We start from the raw sequence: 23,004 nt of genomic DNA, 5'->3' as shown, positions 1-23,004 counted from the left end.
CTCCTTAGATTCCAACTACCCAGTGGCATATACATATTGATCAGCAACATGCTAACAGACATAGAGATAACCCCAAACTTAGGACATTAAATGCAGCAATTTTGGGTGCTGCAGCTGTCTCTTTGAACCACCAAGAGGGAAAGCAGAAAATGATACTTAAATTAACTTTTTAAAAAATAAAGATGTTTTAAATCTGCTAAAGTATTTTATTGCATCAATAACAAAAATGGACAGCGAAACCTAAAAAGGTATGGAACTATACACATACCCCCCACATCATTGAACATATATAATGACTCATATCACCCTCAATATATATATATGTATATGTGCTGTGCTCTGCAGTCTTCCCCCTCTCTCTATACACAAAACTGATCCCCAAGCTGAATGAAAAGGAGAGGAAAACAATGGTCAAAGGTCTTTCATCAGATGGAATCAGCCTCAGACCGGCTTGCTCGCATGTGGTGGTGTCGTTTCCCATGGTGGCGCCTGCCTCCTCCAAACGTGACAGGGTCAAACTTCTTCAGTCTTTCAGCTTCTCGGGGATTGATCACACACTCCGGAAGAGCAATCTTGTATCTGGTTTGGTCATAGCAGTAAGAGTATGTCATGTGCTTCCTCCTAAAGCTATCCATCTTGCTTCTTTGTGATGGGGTGATACTGGTTGTGAGTTGTTCCCAACTTTGCGTGCCGTCACACCTCTTGGATGAAAACTCGATTGGATCAACTGCGCAGCCGTGCAAGACTAAATCGGAGAATTCCGCTACATAAGGAGCATATTTGTAATTGACTCTATATTTGCCACCATTAGTAGCCCAATCAGATCCATCCCATATTGTAGCATACAATGACATTGGCTTAGAGGGGAAATCTCCACCCATTTCAGCTGTTCTTTTGAACTCTCTAATGGGGATATTGTCTACATAAAATCTGCAAGCAAAAATAATTACCATCAAAAACAAAACCAACAATTTAGTTATGGTGGTATTAGAAGAAAAACTGGATGGAGGTAAGAAGGGATGCCATTACAAGCAAAACCAGACTTCATATCGTGTAATATATAAACATCCCAAAATAAGAAACTTACCCTACATCACAATACAACCATCACATCAAAACCATAACTCTTCAAAACAGCATGTTCAGCACTTAATCATACAATGTTCATAGGTTAAAAAAGTTGTGGTTGGAGCAGAGCAGCATAACTAAAGGACTTAACCATTTGAGGAAAAAGGAAAGCAACACAACAACAAATTATAGGAGAGATGGTGGGGGCAATGCTTAAAGGGTAATATTCCCATATCCATGTTTGTGATTGGGTCGGATGTCCAACACGAGTATTTGGGGATATAGATTGTGAATGCTTACATGATGTGAGAAGCAGTCCAGAGAATAGTGTAGTGATGGAAATCATCAGCAGGATCAAACCAGAGATTGTATCTCTCTTCTCTGCCAGCACTGGTGCTTCCATTGCCATAAATATTGGTCTGAATCCTCCAATTTTTTCCTCTAATGTTACCCAAGAACTCAAAATCTATTTCATCATGGTTCTTCTCGAACATATCACCATTTGACATCTGTTTATCACATAAATTAAAATCCATATTCAGGAAAATGAATTTCATTTATGAAAGAAGCCATCTCCTTCAACATGAAAAAACCATCTGGAAATTCTAATTAACCTGAGATAAGTTGAACATGTTCATAGTCATATCCATGTGTATTTTGATCAGATTCTTGAATAAAATTTGAAATTTTTGTGACTTGAAAAGAAAAACCAAAGTCTTTATTCAAGACCCTATTCAAACTCCAAGTTGAACCATGAGAGGAAAGTGAAGAAAACAGTGGCAAACTCATCTGAGTCTCATTAGTATCAGAATTAAAAAAAAACAGATTAATTAACACTAAACAGCAACCATGAGCTTAAAAGGACTGTTGAGAGAGCTTCTAAAATAATTAACTGTTAGATAAATAGATTTTAATATAAAAAAAAAGGAAAGAGATTAATGCAGAACATAGATAAACTCACATAGAAAGCAACCACAACTCCAGCAGTGTAATCAGCAGGTAACTTTATTGAAGCACTGAAGTAACCATGCAAGTAAAGGTCTTGTGACACAAACCCCGACCCTGTTTTTCACCACCATCAAAAGCAAAAAAATGTTTCCTTTTTAATGAAACAACAAAGAAAAAAAGAAGAACCCAAATCAGCAAAAAAGAAACATACCTGTTCTTTCGTTCAAAGACAAGTGAACAGCTTTACCATCTCTATGGATAACTAGATTATCATCCCCAAACAACTGATTATATCCTTCATCGAATGAAAGAATTGGGAGCCCTTTTCCAGACCCAGAAGCAACAATAGAAACCAGACTAAAAAAAACCAAAAACAAACAAGAACCCAGATAAGGTAACTTCATCACCATTTTTTTTTTAAAAAATCCTCTCTGGAATATGTGGTTGTAAATTTAGGGTGTTTGAAAATAAAGATTATATATGAAGAGAAAGAGTATTATGGAAGAAGAGGGGGAAGAGATTGTTGAGAATGAAAGAAGAAGAAAGGAATAATAATATGAATAATCTCTCTACAGCTATGAGAACCAAAAAAGGTTAATAAAAATTGAAAAGAAAGACAATATAGCAGGTCATTTTATTGGGAGACTGAGCAGGTGTTAGCTGTTCATATGTAGACAGGTTTTTTTTTTTTTTTCCAAATTATTCTCCCATTTTCTTTTTCTTACTTTTTCATTTTCAACATCATTTTCCATCATATTTTAGAAATTTTATTTTTTATTTTTTTCCTAATAATTTTTAGTGAAAGGAGGTTTGAGAAATCAGTCAAGAGTCAGAACTGAGAATTCAGAACAGAGTCAGTAGGCATGAACTCTTTTTTCTAGCATGTCCATGTCCTAAAACTAAAGACTTGTTCTCCCTAGCATTTTAATGGTGAACATACAATTTTTTTTGACGATTTGACGATTTGAGTTTTCTCAACATGATTTTTTATCTCAAATCGAAGTAACAAAGATTTTTTTATTTTGTGAGACGGATGTTTGATTTATCGTCTCAAGATCTCAAATTGCTAGAGGCGAAGGCAAGACCAAAAACTAATAAATTTGATATAAAAGCCCTTCAAATTTTATAAAATCATAAGTTAATGTAATGATAAAATTATACCATGCTTCCAAATCATTATTCATTTTTAACCCCTAAAGTAATTTTTTTTATTTTCATATTTTTTATTCAGTTACTATTTACATTTAAAAAAATCAATTTAACTGACTGAACCTTAACCCGGTTGAGATGGGCGTTATTGATAATGCAAGAGGACATGTGTTCGAGTGTGTTAAAACGCATTATATTTTTATTTATGGTTTAGAAAAAGACTATAAATAATTCTAACATTGTGTCAAAAAGAACAGATACAACCACCACAACCTATAATAAGATTGTTCAAAAAAAAAACACTGATTCTTTAATTTAATGTCTCACATGGTTGAATTTTTGAAACTTGAATAGTTGAAAACTAAGAGCTTAAAGAAATACAAGGTTCTTGTGAAGCATTTAAATTCACAAATATGCAAATACCATATTCGGAATTTCAAATTCATGAAAATATTTTCTTGTAATATTCAAATGGGTGTTCATCTTTATCCCACCCATATATTGCCAAGGAGATTGGCTCGACTTTATCTTTAAAATTACTATCTTAAATATCACAATACATTGAATTCATACATATATATATTGCGTATCCAAAGAGGACTTTAGTTATAGGGTTTGGATTTTCAATACTTACATACAAATCTTTAAAAATATATTCACAATTCCGAGTTTCGATTATATCTATTTAAGGGTTTAAAAATCTTGTTTTAATCAAAGTCAATAGTAGAATGTAGTTCTTTATGGACTCTACTTGTGCGGTATGGTCCGTACTACGGGGGCGAACGTCGCAACCCCAGTCCAGTTTTGTGCTTAATTCGCCCCCATAGATCCCCTTATTTTACCACTGGATTTATTTCTTCAACAAGTGATGAGATTCGGGTTACACAAACTCCAACACTAATCATACATTGGAATTTAATTTTTATACTTTTAGTTTTAGGAATTTAATCTCTTTATTTTTTGAATTTTGAAATTTTAGGTCTATTTGTTAATATCGTTAAAATGCTTCAGTCGAATTTATTGGTATGATATTTTGAAATTAAAAAAAAAATTACTCACTTGGTATTCTGTAATGGACATGAATTTAATAGAGAGTTTTAACAATGTTAACGATTCTTAAAAGTTCGCATAAGCATTTTAATTTTGAGATAAGCATTTAATTTAACTAATGATATTATAAAAGTTGAGGTACCAAATTATGTCGAAATTAAAGTATAGAGATTAAATTTCAAATTTGAATGAAGTAAAGAGATCGAAACTAAAATTTAACCGTTCTTACATAATCTCAAAAATAGAAAGATTAGAATTGAAATTTCACCATTATATTATTATATTATAAGATATTATTGTGTCATGTAATTGTAATTGTATTATTATTATTATTCAAACTCAATTCTATCCGATTAAAAGTGATATTCAGATAAAGTTTTCCTAATATTATCAACTCTAAAATTTAAATTTAATCCAAATACTCAAAAATTTTCCATTTTATGGGGGCCTAGGCCCCTGCCAGCCCCTGGTTTCGCCCCTGCCCATACCATTCGAGTGTTTACATAGTATTTCTAAGATTTATTTTCATATTCCTAATTTTATCCTTACTAAAAAATCTTGATACTTACTTAAGGAATTGACTTAAAAACCACTTTTTCTACAAATTATGAGTTAATACCGGAGATTTATGTCTTTAAAACAAACCTTAATTACTTTGAAAAAGATAACCCCACCTCTTAAAAACTATTAAAATAAACTACTTTGTTTCCCTTATATGTATTATTATTATTTCATTTTAAGGTACTTATCGAAGTGAGTTTAATGATTAATTTCTCATATTTTTCTAGGTCTATTAAGGGGTAGACGCTGATTATGGAATTTAAAGTTGTTCTTCATACTCAAAACGAAGATCAAACTCTTAACCACTGATTAAAGTAGGAGAAACCCTTAATATTTCACCTAACCCGTGGTTAAGTATTATCATTTTTAAAAAAAATATTAATTTAAATTATATAAACTTTTTACATATATTTTTCATCTACGTGTATAAATTTACTTGGTCACTTTATCCCTCATTCAAGGCTCCCAAAGCTTGAAAATTGAACTTTGAATTTTCTTTCTTTATGAAAAAGTTTGAAGTTTTGAAAGAGGGATAAAGTGTCAAAAGCTTGCTATAATAATAAGTAAAGAATAAAATTAATCAACTGGACAAAGACAAGAGTGAGCAATGTCAAAGAAAGTGTGATAAAATGTAAATCATTAGGGGTAAAAATAATGATTGCAATGACTTTTGGGGGGCCTAAAAGAGATTTTTCCTTTTAATATTTAAATATTATCGAGATAAAATGAACCAAATTTGGGTTTAATATTAAACTAAAAGTAAACCATAAAAACTTTTTTTTTTTCAGAATTCATCTATTTTTACCAATTGAATAAAAAAAAAGGTTGGATTAAAAATCGGTTGAGATACCGGTTTAAGGTAGGGGTGTTCAAATGGTTAACTGTTCGGTTAATCAAAGTGAATTAATCAACATTTTTAATTATTTAATTGTTAATCGAACCGAAATTTAAAAAAATTAACCGGACCGAAATACTACTGAATTAACTAAAATTTATATGTTTTTTTTTTGTTAAAACAAGTATAAAACATACAAAAAATTTGATTTCATTTGACCGAATTAACCGAATTAAAACTACATATAATTTATATTATTAATTATTAAGTTCGGTTAATTTTGAATTGAATTAACCGATAATCAAACTTCTAAAAAATCATTAACCGACCTCTAACTAAATTAAATCGATTAACCGATCAATTAACCGAATTAAATAGATTTGGTTGGTTAATTAAGTTTTAATCGAAATTTGAACACTCCTAGTTGGGGAGGGGTTTTGAATTGATTAACTCAAGAATCGATACGAACCAGTTGAATCGAGCAAACATTTGTTAAATTAAAATTTTAATCTATTTTTAAAAAATTTTAATTGAATCAATAACTTAATCGATTCGATTTAAAATATATTATAAAAAAAAGAATCTACGCATAACATAAGTATATAATGAAATCAAAAACTCGCATAATATAATTATACATAATAAAACTCGAACTCAATACCTCATACTTTTAACTAATAATACTAAACAATAAATTATTTTACTTAGAAACGAAGGAATAATTTCAATTATTGATTAAATCAATCAATATTAATGGAACTGATTTTCAACACGGAACGCTTCCTTCCTTTGCTTTTGAAACCGCCCACAGCCCACGGCAGTGAAGCGCCGCGTGTCACGTGATTCCTAAATTACCCTTCAATACTCTACGTATATACTGATTTGCCCTAAACGAGGACCTTCGAATGGCGTATTCACAAATTCTGAAGACCAAGAGAGGGTAATTATGGAAACCGAAAAAAAGAAAAAGAAAGCCAAAAGCGTGAAAGGTGGCCGCTGCCTCCTACGAGAATCGCGTGGGGCCCTAGCGTATTTCCATAATCCGGCGTGCCACGTGGCTATAGTGAAACGGCTTAAAATTCGGCGCATCGACGCGTATTTCCAATCATATCAACGGTCAAAATTTTGTGTTTTTTTTGCAATATTTTATTTGTGGCAATAAGAAAACGTGAATGCATTTACTGTACAGCTGGAACTGGACCGTTTTTTAACTAACGCCACTCACGATTATGCTAATCAAGTGCTAAGCTGATTTTGTTGCACTAAATTCAATCTGATTGGTAATCACAATTTTAGGTCCCTTCAATAAAAATAATATAAAAATTAATTAATTATAAAAATAAGATTAAAGAAAATTTAATTACAAGAATGGGTCGTTTGTTATAGTAAATATCGGTGTCGCCTGACACATCGACGACATCACGTAATCATTAGACTTTTAAAAGAATAATTTTTTAGTATCGTCATGGTATCAGGCAACACCCTATGTATTTTTTTAGAATACTTATAAAAATACGAGTATATAGTAGGAGAAAAAATGAAAAAGAAATCTCTTGACACGCTCAACTTCCCTCCTAAGCATCCCAAGAGCCATGTTATCCTTGCTAATGTCCTTTCCATGTTTTTTCTTAATTATTTTAATGAAGTAGTTCGTAACTCTCTAGTCAAAGTCCTCACCTGCAAGAGGAATGACCATAAGTAAAATCCATAATGTAAAACAACTTCTCAAAGCCTAAAAGCAAAAATAAGAGAGCTCTCAGCAGCCAATAGACTGACAGTCCGGTGGCACCCATAAAAAATATAACTTTTTTTTTGTTGTTTTTTTCTCCAACGGTGTATACTTATACTTTTATAGGTATCTTTTAAAATACCTACGGATGTCGCTTGATATAGTGGTAACAAAAAAAAATATTTTTTAAAAGCCTAATGATTGGGTGATGATTGATTGAAAAAGGGGAGTGGTGTTACCGATGTGTCGGGCGACACTAGTGGATACGATAACAAACAGCTCACTTTCGTAAATATTTTATCCCCAACCTATTTTCGTAATTAATTAATTTTTATATTATTTTTATAAAAAAAGCACAATTTTAAGCTTTTTCGAATTTGTGATGTTTGTTATTTTTCCTCACATTTAATTAATGTTAAATCAATTTTTTCGTGTTTAAGTTAACTTTTTAACAATAATAAAAAATATTATCAAATTTTTTAAAAACTCTTTTTTACTATATTTTTCAACCTCGTTAGTAAACTAGCCATTAATCATTCAAGATGATTGAATTTTGTGTCAACACAATTAAGATGTCGTTGACAATTTCTTGATAATTCAGTGATGATAAAATGCAAAGGTTTGTATGGTGGGGTTGAGTGCAAATCCTATTTGGTTTATTGGATTCATTATAAAGGATAAGGCAAAATGTTACTATCTACCCTAATTATAAGATTCGCTCCGATAAATACTTTAAGAAATAAAAAATATATAAAGTAAAATGATGGTTAATATGATTTTTTGTAACTACAAAAATTAAAACACATAATCCATCTCAATGGTGGAGTTTGATTGGATTTGGGTGGGTTTTAGGAATCAACATCATTCCTACCCATTTAATCTCAACCAAACCCTTAAATTTAATCTAGATTTTTTTTTTTGGTTAAGAAATTGATATATATACAATAAATCAAATGATGTTTTGACTTATATGAAATGGTAGTTAAATCTCTTGTCAAATATCCATTTGACATTGGATTCGAACCTTGTTACCTCTATCCTCACCCCTAACATTATATCAAAATAATAATAAATTAAATGGTAATTCACAAGGACGGCGCCAAGGGGAAGGCCCCCAAAGATGAAAAATTTCGGTTTAATCTTTTTATAATTTAATTTTTGCCCCAAAAATAAATTTCTAACTTCGTTCTTAAATTCTATTTTGGTTGAAAGAGTAGATTCATTGAAGACATTGGAAAAAAAAATGATGATGTACTCATGAGGAGGATAGGAACAATGCAGAAAATCACAAATCAAGATGAAATGAATGAAGCAGAGAATGTCAAGTAAACAAACCAAACAACAATACATCATCTTTGCATCCTATAGGTTATGTTCAACCGATACCCAAAATCATCTGTCAATAGGGAAAAAACAAATTAGGCCTAATGCCAAGGGTTAGTTACCCAAAAATGCTGATTGACTTAGGCCGGTTTTATAAAATTTATCGGATTAGGTCGATTTTGGACGCGTTTTCAGTAGATATGATAGGAAAACGCTTCCAACTAGATACACTTTCAATTTTGGCTAGATGATTAAATGTTAGTGCTTTTAGCCTTGAGTTCCAGGTTTGATTCATTTCTTACTTGCATTTTTATTTTTATTTATTTCATATTGTTTCAAGTTTTTTTTAATTAATGTTTTGATGATTTTTTAATTATTTTTATAAGCATATTATTAATTTTCTTTCAATTAATGATATTTGCAATAATTATTTCATTTTATAAATAAAAAGTTAAAAGTTAAAATAGAAAATACATTAATATGTTCATAAAAATAATGGAATCTCATACTCAAGGATGTAATAGCAATTATCTAACCATCTAACGAAAAAAGCTAATATGTTAGAAATATTAATTAGAAAAACTTGAAGCAACATGAAATAAAAAATACAAATGTGAGTAGTAGAGGAATCGGACTCGAGACTCAAGAATGTACTTACGACTATCTAACTATCTAACGAAAGAATTAAAATGTTAAAAATATTAATTAAAATTTTAAAATGCTTGAAGTAACATGAAATAGAAAATACAAATATGAGTCGGAGATGAATTAAACTTGAGACTCAAGGATGTAATTGTAACTATTTAACCATCTAACCAAAGAACTAATATGTTAAAAAAATTAATTAAAGATTTAAAAAGCTTGAAGCAACGTGAAATAAAAAATACAAATGTCAGTAGAAGAAGAATCAAACTCGGGACTCAAGAATAAAAACACTAGCATTTATCCATTTGGCCAAAGCTGAAAACTTATCTAATTGGAAGTGTTTTTCTTTCATATCTACTTAAAGACATGTCCAGCTGGACGCGTTTTTTTCAAAATCGACCCAATCCGATAAAATTTACAAAAATCGACCTAATCCGATAATTATAATTAAAAATAAACATTTTTGGATAATTCAGCCTAATGCCAAAGCCTTAAATCAGAATAGATTTCAAGATCCTTCAATCACCACCATTAACATCCTTTTGGGGGTGCACTTAGTTTTGTCAAAAGCTATCTTAGCGATGCAAACCGCTTCTATGTTCTCTTCTTTAGGGACCTGCTCTGTTTCGCATTGGCCTATTTCCAACCGAAACTGTTGAATATGTTTGATAAGTGTTGAATAAGATATCGTTGAGACTATTTCCTAAATGGCTTGAAGAACATTTATATTATCTATTCGAATCAACACTTTATTACATCATCTATTCTAAAGAAGAATCAATTCATCCAAAATACCCAAAAACTCAACATTATATATCAAACAAGGTCCCAACAGCCTATTATACTCAAGAATATCCTCTTGTCCAGATGATTTCTAATCACTTCCCCAACAACAACATCCCCTGATACAACGCTAACCGTGCCATCAGTACGCCGCCATCAACATCCTTTTGGGGGTGCATTTAGCATACAACACCAGTTTCGTTTTAGATGATTAGACGTAAAAAGCGAGTGAAATAAAAACTTCATGCATAAAATTATATTCTTAAATTGCTTCAATAGTTTGGTACAGGAAGCGGAGCCCCATGGGTCAGAGGTTGTCTGAGCAGACGTGACATCTTGTCTTCTTCCACGTCAGCATCAACTAGCCGTTGCACTTTTTGGCAGACAATAATAAATCTATTAACCATTTGAAATTTCTATTTCCCAGAAACGGGAGGAAGACAGAACCAAGTTAGAGCGCAATTTAAGGGCAGGCATGCATGCAATGCAATGCAATGGGTTAGGGCCGATTGTGATTTACACCCCGGACGTCAACGCCGTTAATCATGGGCGGAGGGGGCGGGGGTCAATTCCCAATCATCACTTTCAATCCCACCGTTAAATACAGCCTCCCACTCGGCTTTCGGTCGAAAAAAAAACATAATATCTCTTAAACGTTTTCCAAGAACAGCATGGGTTCCATCCATCACCCAAAGTCCAATGTTAAATTTCTTGCCTACGTTGGATTCCATGCGCGTGAGCTTACAATTGCCACTTTTCCACAATGTAATGAAGATCTCAATTATTTCATCCTCTAACTCGATACCGGTACGGTTCTGTCAAATTTAAATTTTTAAAATTGTTTATTATAATTCGATTTGATTTTTGTTTTTTCATATTAAATTTTTAAATTTTTTTGATAAAATGAATTTTATTTTATAGCTTTTGTATATTATTTAACAAAATTTTAAGATCTTTTTCATATTAATTCATATCGTTTTTTTGCTCAGCCCTACCTCTAACTCCTCACATCCCTTCCTCCTTACTATTTTTGGGAATGTTTACCATATACCTAGAGGTGATCATGGATCGGGCCGTAACAAAATTTCAACCTATTTTATAGGCTCAAGCTCGGCCTAAAATTTTGTCCAAGCCCAACTCGGATTAAAAAAGTTAAAACTTGAGCTTGGCCTGACCCGGCCCGACCTATCCGTATTATTTTTTTATATAAAAATAAATTTAAAATATATAATACATCAAATACACTAAAAATATTAAAATAAATGTTTCCCAACGAATTGAAAATAAATTTAAAAAGTCTTTATACTAAAATAACACTAAAATAAATGCAACTTAACAAGTAAATGCCTCTAAAATAGTAACAAAATTAACAAAAAAAATAAGAGTTATACAATATCTAAATAATAATAATAAAATAGTAGCAATATAATAGTGAGATGACAGCAAAACAGTGGCAAAACAACACTTTTTTTTTTTGCAAATTTGGGCCGAGCCCTAGCCAAAAAAAGCTCATCCAAGGCTCAACCCATTTTCTAAACGGACCTTATTTTTTTGCCCAAAACCTCTCAACTTTCAGGTGGGTCCTCGAACCAAGCTGGGTGACCCGACCCATGATCAAGTCTACATGTGCCTAATCTTCTCCTTTTTTTAATTCAAAATTCACTTTTTAATAAAAATGATTTAGGTATAATCCCTAAGAAATTTTATGAACCATTAAATTATAATACAGGGTGAAAAAAATATGTAACAAATATATTTATAAAAAATTAAAAAATAAACGAGACTTTGTTTAAAATATCAAAAATCATGGTACATTTAATTCAAATCTCATTATGTGTATACATTTTTAGATTTTATATAAAAATATAAAAAGATCTAAAAAAAATCCTCAAATGACGAGTGTTTGATAATTTTTTTAATTAAATTAAAAATCGATTGATAAGTGACACCAACTCAATTAAACCTTTGTTATTTCATAACGAGGGTATAAAATCAGGAGAACAGGCATGGGCATTTTAGTCATAAACATGGGGACAATAGATTCAGCTCCTTGCCTCCTCAAACGTCCTAAAGGAGAAGAAAATACAATTACATAAAAAGGAAATGCCTCTGCTTTAAGCTGATGTGGACCGATGGAATGTTTGTCTGCCCTACACTCACTAATCATAAAAGAATATACGAGAATATATAAGCAAAGTTTTAGTTTAAAATATTTTTTTAATTAAATTTAAAGTGATTTTTATTTTTATAATTAAAATTAATTAATAAATAAATTTGTTTTTTTCAAACAAGTAAGTATATTATTTACCACATTTTAACTAAGAATAAAATAATGGTATATTCTTTGGTAAAAAGAAAAGAATTTGTTGTACCTTTATTTCATTTTAATATTTTACAATTTTAAAAAATAAAATATTTATACTTTTTTACCTACTTCATCTTATAATATTACTTTTGAATTCTTCTTTATTAACATACAAATTTATATTTAATTATTTAAATCATTTTAATATCATATATTTAAACTACCGGAAGAACCATTTATGGTATTAAAATATTTTAATTAATACGTAAAAAACTAGTACATTATTATTATTTATTTTGATTTACTTCCTTTCATATGAGTATAGTATTACGATTCTTACTCTTTATTTTTTTTTGATATAATGCTTAGAATTATCCATAGAACATACTCGAACCTATATCTCTTGTACTGAAAATAATTTTGATGTCAACTGAACTAAGACTCAATCGACATCTTCGTCTCCATTAATTATTATTTTGAAACATATCTTATCTTAATTAATCTTGTTGGGATTTTTCAATGTGTCTGTCCTTGGATCCCATCATTTTATATACATTGAAAAATTGAAATTTAGAATATGAACATTTGGTTTTCTTTCAGTGCAAGTTTTGAGGTTATGTCCCATTGAGACATGACATTAATAAAGTGTGGGGGTTAAGCAAATGGTCCCATCAACTGTTTTTTGCCTTCATGTGATTGTAATATAGCATTTTGGTTCTCAACCTACTTTTATTCTTTTATTAGTAAACCCTAATCCCTTTTAATAAATCAAATTAAATTAAAACTCAAATGTGTGTTAGGTATAGATTTACATCAACTTATGATTATAGTATCTTCCATTTTTAAATCTAAATATAATTTTGAATGATGGATGGATCTCATGCTGTTCTTTGGACTTTTGGATGTAATTTTATATTAATTATTTTAGGGTAAACTATAAAAACAGTCATTTTTATTTGCTTCAGATTGCATTTTAGTTACTTATATTCGAAATGTTATGTTTGGGTGTAATGTTACGCTACCGTTAAACTGATCACTTCCCTAACGCTGGTCCTACATGGCAATCTAAACGGGTTTTAAATGCCAACTTGGATGTCCTACGTGGCAGTCCAAATTAAATTTATTTAATTAAAAACATATTTTCATCACAGCAACTGGACATCAAGTTGACATTTAAAACCCATTTGAACTGCCACGTAGGACTGCTGTTAGGGAGGTAACGGAGGTTAACAGTAGAGTGACTACTTCGTAACAAAATGATAACATAAGTGACTAAAACATAACATTTCGAACATAAGTGACTAAAATGTAATCTTAGGCAAACAAAAGTGACTATTTTTGTAGTTTACCCATTATTTTATGAGAAAACATATCTAACAAATTAAAGTAAATATTAACTTTTGAATTTTCGTAAAATAAAGAGATGAAATTCATAATTAAAAAAATTGAAACTTGGGTTCATAAAGAAAAAATCATAATTAAAAGAAAATTCATAAAAAATTACAAAAATCAAGGAAAATAGGAAAAAAATAGTAAAGACAAATAAATAATGATAAAAATATAAACATTCATTTATCAATTATAATAATAAAATTAAATGTTTAAACTAGTTTTAACCTATTTCAATTGATTTTAATTGATTTGTTTTTTAGCAGTTCAACCGATTTTTACTAATTGTATGGTATCGATGAATCGATTGGATCACCAATTTTATTCAAACTATAATATAGTCGATTTTGACGACTATAAATTAATGATCATATTCATACATATATACTAGCTTATTTGAATAACTAGCTATGACTGTGTTAACTAAGTACAAGTTCGATGAAAATCACAAAAAACTACTTTATTCAATTTTAATATATATTTGTAGTTATTATAATAAGGTATAAATGTTATTTAAAATAAAATTTTAAATATTTGTAGTTATTATTTTTAAAATTTAAAGTTATTTCATATGTTTGCTTGCTATGTAAAAACAAGTGATTGCATAAATATTTATATATGAGCTAACTAAACCCTAACCTCCAAATAGGTGTTTATAAACCGGGTCGAGTTGAACCTATGTAGTAATATTAGTGCACTTTGTGTTCGCCCAAGCCTAGTTCGGTTTGAAATAAGGGCCTCAAGTTTTGCCAAGCCCACCCATATTTGAAAATGACTAACCTAAGCTTGTTTTAGTCTCACTCATATTATGTTTTAATTCTTTTTAAGAAATATATTATTTATTAATTTAATATTTGTTCTTTTATTATTATTTCAGTGAATTTCTTTTATTAAATTTTAAACATTGATAACTTAACATATCTTTTAATGTTTACATTATAATATTATATATTTTCTTTTATTTTATATAAATTACATACTACATCAAAATATAATAAAATAATATATTACAAAGTAGAAAACGGGCTAGGCTTGGACCTTAAATGTTGGAGCCCAAGCTCGACTCATATTTTAAATGAGCATAATTTTTTTTTGCACAAACACATTTTTTCAGCTTTATACTTTTGTCCAAATCCTCCCATATTTCGAGCGCGCCTTTAAATTTGGATAAGTAGTACTCCGACTCTTGAACATGTTTATCTACAAAAAAAAATTTGTAAAACACATAACTAACGACTAAAATTTGTCCCACGAGTAAAACTATAATATATTATATAAAAATTTACATTTAAAAAATAATATGAGTAGTTTGTTTTTGACAAAATAACAAAATAATAGTTTTAATTGAGAAAATGATTTTTTATGTAGTCAGTTTAAAAGTTATAACATGTTTAAATTATATAATTATCTCTAAAATTTTTTTTGAAGTAAAATCAAAATGCATTAAAAAGAGGATATGTGGTACACTAATCAAAGTTCTGAAAGCACCAACTGTCTAACAGCTGTCAATAGAGTATAAATAACCGAGGCGGTGCCTCAGGTTTGCCTAACAGTAAAGAAAAAATAAAAGAAATTAAAACGCCTCTTTTAAGGCTATAATCAAAGCAAAAACCTAAGAAAACTTAAAAAAGCCTAAATCCTATCGTCAATCAGAATCACATTTCCTCTTTCTTGCATCTATAGTTGTTGTGGTGGAGGATACTGGTTGTGCCTTTTCATCACCTCAAAAGAGTCTCATTGAAGCGCCATACCAGATTTCTCCTAAATCTGAGTTCATCAGAGGGTGGTGAGGACAGACGTTTTTGTGTTGCATCCCCGGACTCGAACAAAAATGTCCTATTTCTACCGATTCTAGAGTCTTCTTTGGTCGTTGGCAATGATGGGTTCAATCTTTGTTGGTACTTCTTTAATCCAATAGGATGGGTTATCTAGGTTGTATTCTCGAGTTGCAAGGGCATGTGCTTATTCATTTGTCTTTCGAGGGGTATACTCAAAAGATAAGGTAACAAAGCTGAGTATTTTTCTTTGGATTTCACTAATGATGTTGCCAATCACCGATCTATCCACTGAATCTGACTTAAGCTTTTTAATGACTGTAAGGGAATCACCGTCGACAACCAGATCTCGAAAGCCCATTTCTTCCCCAAATATGACGGCATGTAGACACGCCTTCACTTCAGTAGTGGTTGGATCCCCTATTCTTCCTAGTGGGTAAGGACATGCTCCCATAACAAATCCTTCATGATTTCTTATAACAACTCCCACAGTTGCTGTCATGTCTTGTTGTGAATACGCTGCGTCAAAATTGGCTTTGACTTGATCTTCCTTGGGGAGTCTCCAAAATACCTCTCTTGGACTGAGTCTAGTTTTTATTGAGGATTTAACTTGCCCTAACTCTCGTAAATAGCTCTAATAAAATCGACAACCTCTTGTACCCTTTCCTTTTTTCCTTCGTAGTAAATTCTATTTCTATGGTACCATATTGCCCAAATAGTAATTGCCATGGTAGTACATATTTTAATATTATTCATTTGGAAGAAAGAGGCTGACCATTGTTTCCATGTATGACTTGCGTTTATGTGCGAGGTGTCCAACCCAACTTCCTGTAGGACCTGTTTTGTGAATTCGCAATCTCGAAAGAGGTGTTCCACGGTTTCTTCTTCAACTGAGCAGACTGAACATGCAGCATCGCTCCTGATTCTTCGAAGTCTAAGAGTACTGAGTGTCAGAAGAAAATTATTGGCAACTCGCCACAGATGTATTTTTATTTTACTTAGGATCAGGAGATTTCAAATCTTTGTAAAATATTATTTTTTGGTAATTTGGTCTGTAATATAATCCTGCAGGTGTAGAGTCTTAGTCATTAGCCATTTAAAGCCACTTTGAACTGTGTATTCGCCTAATTATCTCTATATTTTTTAAAACGACAACTTTAACTTTTTCGTATTTTTATCAATTGAATTGGTGTCACTTGACTTGTAACACCTAACTTAGTAAGATATTTTATTATAGCACATGTTATTATCTTGTGATAATATGTATATGAAATAGTGATCATATACATTAATATGAACTAACTTAATTTTAAATCCATCACCAATCTTTTCATTTTCTCTCTCTTATAATTATATTTTTACATCAATTTTTTTATAATATATGATGTGATCATAAATTAAAACCATTAATTTCAATAAAAATGAAATGTAATCAATTGCAATTTTATTGGAAAGCATATTTATATTAATTATTTAAAAAAGCATTGAATATGTATTTATATTAATTATATTATGAAAAGTATGTTGACATTATATAAGGAAAATTCACAAATTTTAGCAATAAAGACATAATATAATTATATTATTGTTGTGGTTGATCAGTGGATCTTAACTTGATTGGTATGGGTATTGTTGTTAATGCAGGAGGACGTGGGTTTGAATACGCTGAAGCACATTATCCTCTTATTTATAGATTGGGGAGGGGCTATGGGTAGTTCTAAGAATTGTGTCAAAAAGAATCTTATAATGAGATTGTTAAAAAAAAACATAAATTGTGGATATAGCCACTCCTTTTTCTTATTAGTTTTAGTAGGTCCATTTATGTACATCATTCTCGACATGTCAAACCACATTATAGTGGAGTGAATAATAGCAATTGTTTTCCCAAGCATATTGCAACCCTAAAAGGAATGTGGGGACTCATTTATTATAGTTGAGTAAATTTTAGCAAAGTGCCAATCAGTCGATTTCGGAGAATTGGGTACTTCAAAACTTGGGATAAGAAGAGGTTTTTTTTTTTGAGAATTTGAGATATAGAGAGAACATAGAAAAGGGCCAAATATACATCAAATAGTGGTGGGAAATAGGATGGAGCCAATGGCCAAGGGGTTGGCAACTTGGCCTTTGAGTTTGACAAAATGTGATGGGGAGTGTTGGGTGTTTGGTCTCATCCCATGATTGCACAGCTCAATACCTCTCCATTTGTCACTTTGCCACCACTCAAAAACTTCCTCATCTTTTGCTTATTCTTTCTATACTTATCTTCTCTTAGAAAATTAAAAGTAAAATTGGAAATATTCCGATTTAAAGAAAAAATTTGACTTAGGAAATGAAGTAAATAGTTTTTGTTTATACATTGTAAAGTCATGAACTCCACCAATTACAAAATTTGAGTATATAATTCTTAAGTTTAATAAGACATAATGATAAATTTAGCAGTTAATGTTTACATTTTTGTCAATTTGATTCTTATTTTTTAGTTAAATTTAACCTCAACATTTAAAAAAAAGTCAAACATTTCCATCAACGTTTAAAAAGAGTCGAATTATTATTATTTAATGAAAATACCAACTAAAACATTAAATTTTCAAAAACATGACAATCCACGTGTATTTCATGCGGATGTTTATAATTTTTTTTATAATTTTATAATTTTTGGATATTTTTATAAATTTTAAATTAGTTGTTAATGTGGCATATAAGACAAATAATGTGATGTTGGGTTGAAGTACACGTGGATGCCACACGGACTGTCACACTAACATCGTTAAAAATAATGTTTTAGTCAATATTTTCGTTAAAGAAAAAGGATTTGAATCATTTTGAAATGTTAATGACCAAATTTAGCTCAAAAAATCATAAGTGTCAAATTGACAAAAGAATGTAAGCGTTGAGGTCTAGATTTACTGTTATGTCTAATAATTATTAAAGTCTAATTTCAACTAGGAAGACGTGGGTCTAAACGCTCTTAAGAGCATATTTTTCTCCGATTTAAGGATTTGGGGGATTTATGAGTAGGGTAGGCATTGTATAAAAAATGAGTTATTCTAACCTACATCTCCAAGCTATGACCTTCATTCTAAATTGATCCCCAAACTTCAAAACATCCTAATTATATTCCCAAACTATCAATGTTATATTAATTAAGGTCCTTTTGCTATTAAATTAGGTACTTTAGTCTCTAATATCATAAAATTATCTATAAAGCCTAGTTAAATTTCTAACAAATCCAACACTTTTCTCTACTTTTCAACTTAGTCCTAACATGCTCAAAACTCATACTTCAATTTCTCGTCAAAATTAAGCTCAATTTCATCAACTATCCATTATTGACAACTTGTATTCAACTTAACAATTTGAAAATCTAATTAATGGGTAATAAACGTTAAGTTGAGATGTTTATAAATTCATAAAAATCAATGAAGAAAAAAGATTCTTACCTTATCAATTTTGGATGGTAAAAACCATGGAAAAACAAATAAGCTTTTCCTCCTTTCCCTTCAATCTTTGGACGGCACAAAGGGGAGAGGAAGACTTTTTCTCTCTCTCTCCTCCACTTCTTAATATTTATACTATAATTAGCCTTTTTAATTAAGTTAATTAATCATGCTTAGTTGACTTATTTAAGGTTATTATATGTTAAAATTATAAATTAAAGGCTAAGTGGTTTAATCATCATGCTCCACTAACACATCAATTGGTAATGGTTAAATAACCATTAAGCATTTGCATAATTGCACCAATATTTCTGAAAATTAAATATTTAAAATTAGAAAAAGAGAAATTTTATCTTTGACTAATCTTAGCATTTATGGCTTTCATTCATTTTTATAGTAGATTTGCAAAAATATTTATCATTAAAATGATTTTTGTAATTCTTTTTAACAATTTTATTACAGGTTCTTAATTATATCTGTTTTTTTAAAGAAAATGTTTGGAATTATCCATAGTTCCACCCTAATCCATAGATAGGAGAATAATGCGTTTTAGCGCACTCAAACCCACATCCTCTTGCATTGAAAACAATACTCATACCAATTAAACTAAGACCATTTTTTATCTTCAACACATAGAGTTTTCTCTTTTTTATTAAGTTTCCATGTGTTCTATTAGATTTGTGGGGCACGTCTAAAGTGAGGGTGAAGCTGCAAACACTTGTATGAATTTGAGTACTGTTAATTTCTATAATTTTTAAAAATTGTGGACTTAATATTTATATTTTAATTTAGTTATTTTTAGACTTTTTATTTTTTAAATTTAAATGTTAGTTCTCACAAAAATTTTATTATTTTTACATATTATTCATTAAAATTGAATTAACTATTGTCATTTGTATTAAAATTGAAATTTCAAAATTTGAAAAGTATAGTGACTTAGAATCAGTGGCGAAGCGCAGTGGAGACCTAGAGGGGCCATGGTCCCTCTTAAAATGGTAAATTTTTAATTTAGACCCTTTATAATTTATAAAATTTTAAATTAGTAATGATAAAATTGTACTTTGACCCCCCAAAAATGATAAAAATTTGATTTAATCCTTTAAAAATTATAAAGATATAGGCTATTAAAATGATGAAATTATATTTTTACTATCGTAAATATATATAATTTAATTTCAACCCCATAAAAAAAATACAGGCTCCACCATTACTTAGAATGATTCAATTGGAGACTATGAACTAAATCTATAATTGTATATATATAGTACATGATTAGATATCTAACTGTTACTATTTGAGTCGGGATTAAAATTTCAAAATTTGAATATATAAATTAAACTTGATCAACTCGAAAAGTACATAAACTAAAATTGATAAAATTAAAGTATAGGTTCAACCTCTAATTAGTTACTATTTCTATAGCCTTTGCTTGGACGAGAAAGCTTACACAAATCCCTTTCCTTTTATTCTTTTTGCTGTAATAAAATTAGTAATTTTTGCAACTAATTCACTAATACGGATGATGCTTTGCCCAAGCTCAAAGTTTTCCTACATCCAAAGTGCCAAAACCCTGAAATAAGCAATCCCAAAGGTGTAGATTTTTGAAAAAGTTTTCCTCTAAGAAACCCTGCCAGTTTAGCAGAATCAATTACATAATTATATATTTAAGCCTTCATCCTTTGTTCTTTCATGTCAACAATCCCACTCCCTGAGTTTTAATCACCATGCATTCCACCCACCACCACGTAGTTGTCTCCCAATATAAACGTTCAGCTTCTCGTCTAACAATATTTGCTCACGTCTTTGGGATTTTGGCTTTCGCCCTCATGCTCGTTTGGTTGCTGCATTATCGTGGAGGTATCGAATATGATTCTTACAATGCTGTTCGTGTTTTCAATGTAAGTAAAACCAACCCAAATATTTACATGTTGTAATTATGAAAAAGATGATTTCATTGTTTCTCATGCATGTAGGTTCACCCCTTTCTTATGTTTTGCGGATTCATATTTCTGTCTGGTGAAGGTAATTGGCAAAACTGATCACGGAAAAAAAAATCAACTTTTGAATCTTTTTTTTTTCTGATCATGTTAAAAAAAATGCAGCAATGATGGTGTACAAGACAGTACAAGCGACACACATGGTGCAGAAGGTAGTCCATATGATACTTCAGCTTCTGGCATTTGTGCTTGCAGTGGTGGGACTTTGTGCTGTTTTCAAGTACCACGATATGACCAACATTGAAGACGTTTACAGTTTGCATTCATGGATCGGTATCGCCGCCATTTCTTTGTTTGTGCTGCAGGTAAATTTCAGACTTTAATATTATCCTAAACTTTTTGGGAGTTATATAAATTATTGTTACATAAATTTGATTATTGTGGGGGCTGGTGCAGTGGTTAGCAGGGTTGATTACATTTATGTTCACTCAACCAGACGTAACAAGACAAAGCCTGCTTCCATGGCACATATGCGGTGGCCGGACATTGCTATACATGTCGATAGTGGCGGCTCTCACTGGGCTGTTGGAGAAAGCTACCTTCATTGGACTGCGCAGTAACCGTGAAGCACGTTTGGTCAATTTCTTGGGACTGTCTATCCTCTTGTTCGGCATATTTGTTGATCTCAGTGTTGCTCTTGCCCGTTATGTTTGATCAATTACTGTTTTAATTAATCATCCCCCTTTTTTCTTTCCTTCTTTTCAATCGTGTGTGTGATTTTTATTTTTATTTTTTTTTGGGTGAATTTTACATTGGATTGATGTTGTAATTCATTTTTATAATTCCATTTTAATTTATCAACCCAAAATGGTTGTTAGTTATCTTAATTTAAAAGTTTATTTTTTAAAATGCTAGGATTTGGTAATAGTATCGTTGAGGCGTATGCGTTAAATGTTAGATTGTATTTTACTTTCTCTATTAAAAAATAGAATAAATTAGCCATTATATGTTACATTAAAGAGCAAACTGATTGAACCCCATGTAATGGCTTGATGATCAGGGTATTCATGGCCCCAGGTGTGGCTTGGATTCGAGTTGCACTAGTCGCGTTTGTTGTTCGGACTTTGTCTTGTTGTAATTCACAAAAAAAAAGAGCAAACTGATCATTAGTTCAATGCAAATCTTAAAAATAAATAATTTTTTTAATAATTATTTGAAAACCACTTAAAGGACAACCTAGTCGCTATTTCAATCACATAGTCAGTTAAAGGTAAAAATGGATGGAGTTTTAAATGAAAAGACTAGTATGCTCTTTGATATAACGTACAATGACTAATTTGTCAATTTTTTAAATAAAGAGGACTAAATGTAATCTAACTCTTAATCCAGGAGCTTCTATGATATTTTTACAGGTAATGTTTTGATTTACTTGGATTCAATGTCAATAATTTACTCTATGTCATCAATGTTGTTCGAACCGAATAGATCGACCGATCGGATCAAGAATTGACCGAGGTATTAGTTCAAAAAGGGACTTTGAACTGATTAACTCGAGAACTGGTACAAACTGAATCTTTTAATTTATTATTTATTCCTTTTAAAATTTTTAATAATTTATTAATTTAAACGGTAAACCAGTAACATGAGCAATTTTACCACCGATCCAGTTCAAATTCAAAAGAGAGAACAAGGAATCTATCTTTTTTTCTTTTCAAAAAAAAAAGTAAAGCAATTTGAATAAAGAATTTTTAGGAAAAGAAAGCAAGCAAGAAAGTATTCACTACATCACAATTCATTAGAATAGGAAAAAGTTTTCATTTTAGTCATTTAATTAAAAAGTTACAATTTGATCATTAAAGTACGAAAATAATTTTTTGATCACCGACATTTTTAGTTGTTATAATAACAATTTTAATCCTCAACTTTTAACTATGATTCTACATAAAAGTATAAAAAAACCCTCAAAGTTATTTAGAAATTTTATATAAAATTTATAGGAAAATAAAATCTCGAAAATGTTGTTAAAAACTAATATGTATGAAAAATAAAAAGATTATCATTCAATAGAGT

The 23,004-nt window shown here is 30.4% G+C and overlaps 2 protein-coding genes and 1 long non-coding RNA gene across 3 annotated transcripts; 2 read left to right on the top strand and 1 right to left on the bottom strand.

The window, feature by feature from the left end:
- Positions 1–183: 183 nt before the first annotated feature.
- Positions 184–2,637, bottom strand: LOC105782751 (probable xyloglucan endotransglucosylase/hydrolase protein 28). The gene is made up of 4 exons (XM_012607703.2): positions 2,228–2,637; positions 2,030–2,130; positions 1,369–1,577; positions 184–930 (listed from the first exon to the last, which is right to left on the bottom strand). Exons 1-4 carry the CDS (start codon positions 2,424–2,426, stop codon positions 426–428), a joined length of 1,014 nt encoding a protein of 337 aa, XP_012463157.1. The 5' UTR covers positions 2,427–2,637; the 3' UTR covers positions 184–425.
- Positions 2,638–15,304: 12,667 nt separating this feature from the next.
- On the top strand, positions 15,305–16,741 carry LOC105784323 (uncharacterized). The gene is made up of 2 exons (XR_008192435.1): positions 15,305–15,787; positions 15,886–16,741. It is a non-coding gene; the product is annotated as an uncharacterized LOC105784323 (long non-coding RNA).
- Positions 16,742–20,658: 3,917 nt separating this feature from the next.
- LOC105784513 (probable transmembrane ascorbate ferrireductase 3) lies at positions 20,659–21,843 on the top strand. Its single transcript, XM_012610411.2, has 4 exons — positions 20,659–20,895; positions 20,971–21,019; positions 21,100–21,299; positions 21,391–21,843. Exons 1-4 carry the CDS (start codon positions 20,722–20,724, stop codon positions 21,646–21,648), a joined length of 681 nt encoding a protein of 226 aa, XP_012465865.1. The 5' UTR covers positions 20,659–20,721; the 3' UTR covers positions 21,649–21,843.
- The last annotated feature ends 1,161 nt before the right edge of the window (positions 21,844–23,004 follow it).

The sequence above is a fragment of the Gossypium raimondii genome, chromosome 13 (genome assembly GCF_025698545.1).
Source record: "Gossypium raimondii isolate GPD5lz chromosome 13, ASM2569854v1, whole genome shotgun sequence".
NCBI classification, from domain to species: Eukaryota; Viridiplantae; Streptophyta; class Magnoliopsida; order Malvales; family Malvaceae; genus Gossypium; species Gossypium raimondii.
This window is presented reverse-complemented; position numbering and strand designations above follow the sequence as displayed.

Bases quoted from the DNA above. Each gene is read 5' to 3' on its own strand.
- LOC105782751 (XM_012607703.2), bottom strand. From the start codon at position 2,426: ATGGTGATGAAGTTACCTTATCTGGGTTCTTGTTTGTTTTTGGTTTTT. The intron at 1,578-2,029 runs GTGAGTTTATCT...TGTGATAAACAG, and splicing joins GAGTTGTGGTTGCTTTCTAT to ATGTCAAATGGTGATATGTT. The intron at 931-1,368 runs GTAAGCATTCAC...TTTTGCTTGCAG, and splicing joins TGGACTGCTTCTCACATCAT to ATTTTATGTAGACAATATCC.
- LOC105784513 (XM_012610411.2), top strand. From the start codon at position 20,722: ATGCATTCCACCCACCACCACGTAGTTGTCTCCCAATATAAACGTTCA. The intron at 21,020-21,099 runs GTAATTGGCAAA...AAAAAAATGCAG, and splicing joins CATATTTCTGTCTGGTGAAG to CAATGATGGTGTACAAGACA. The intron at 21,300-21,390 runs GTAAATTTCAGA...GGGCTGGTGCAG, and splicing joins TTTCTTTGTTTGTGCTGCAG to TGGTTAGCAGGGTTGATTAC.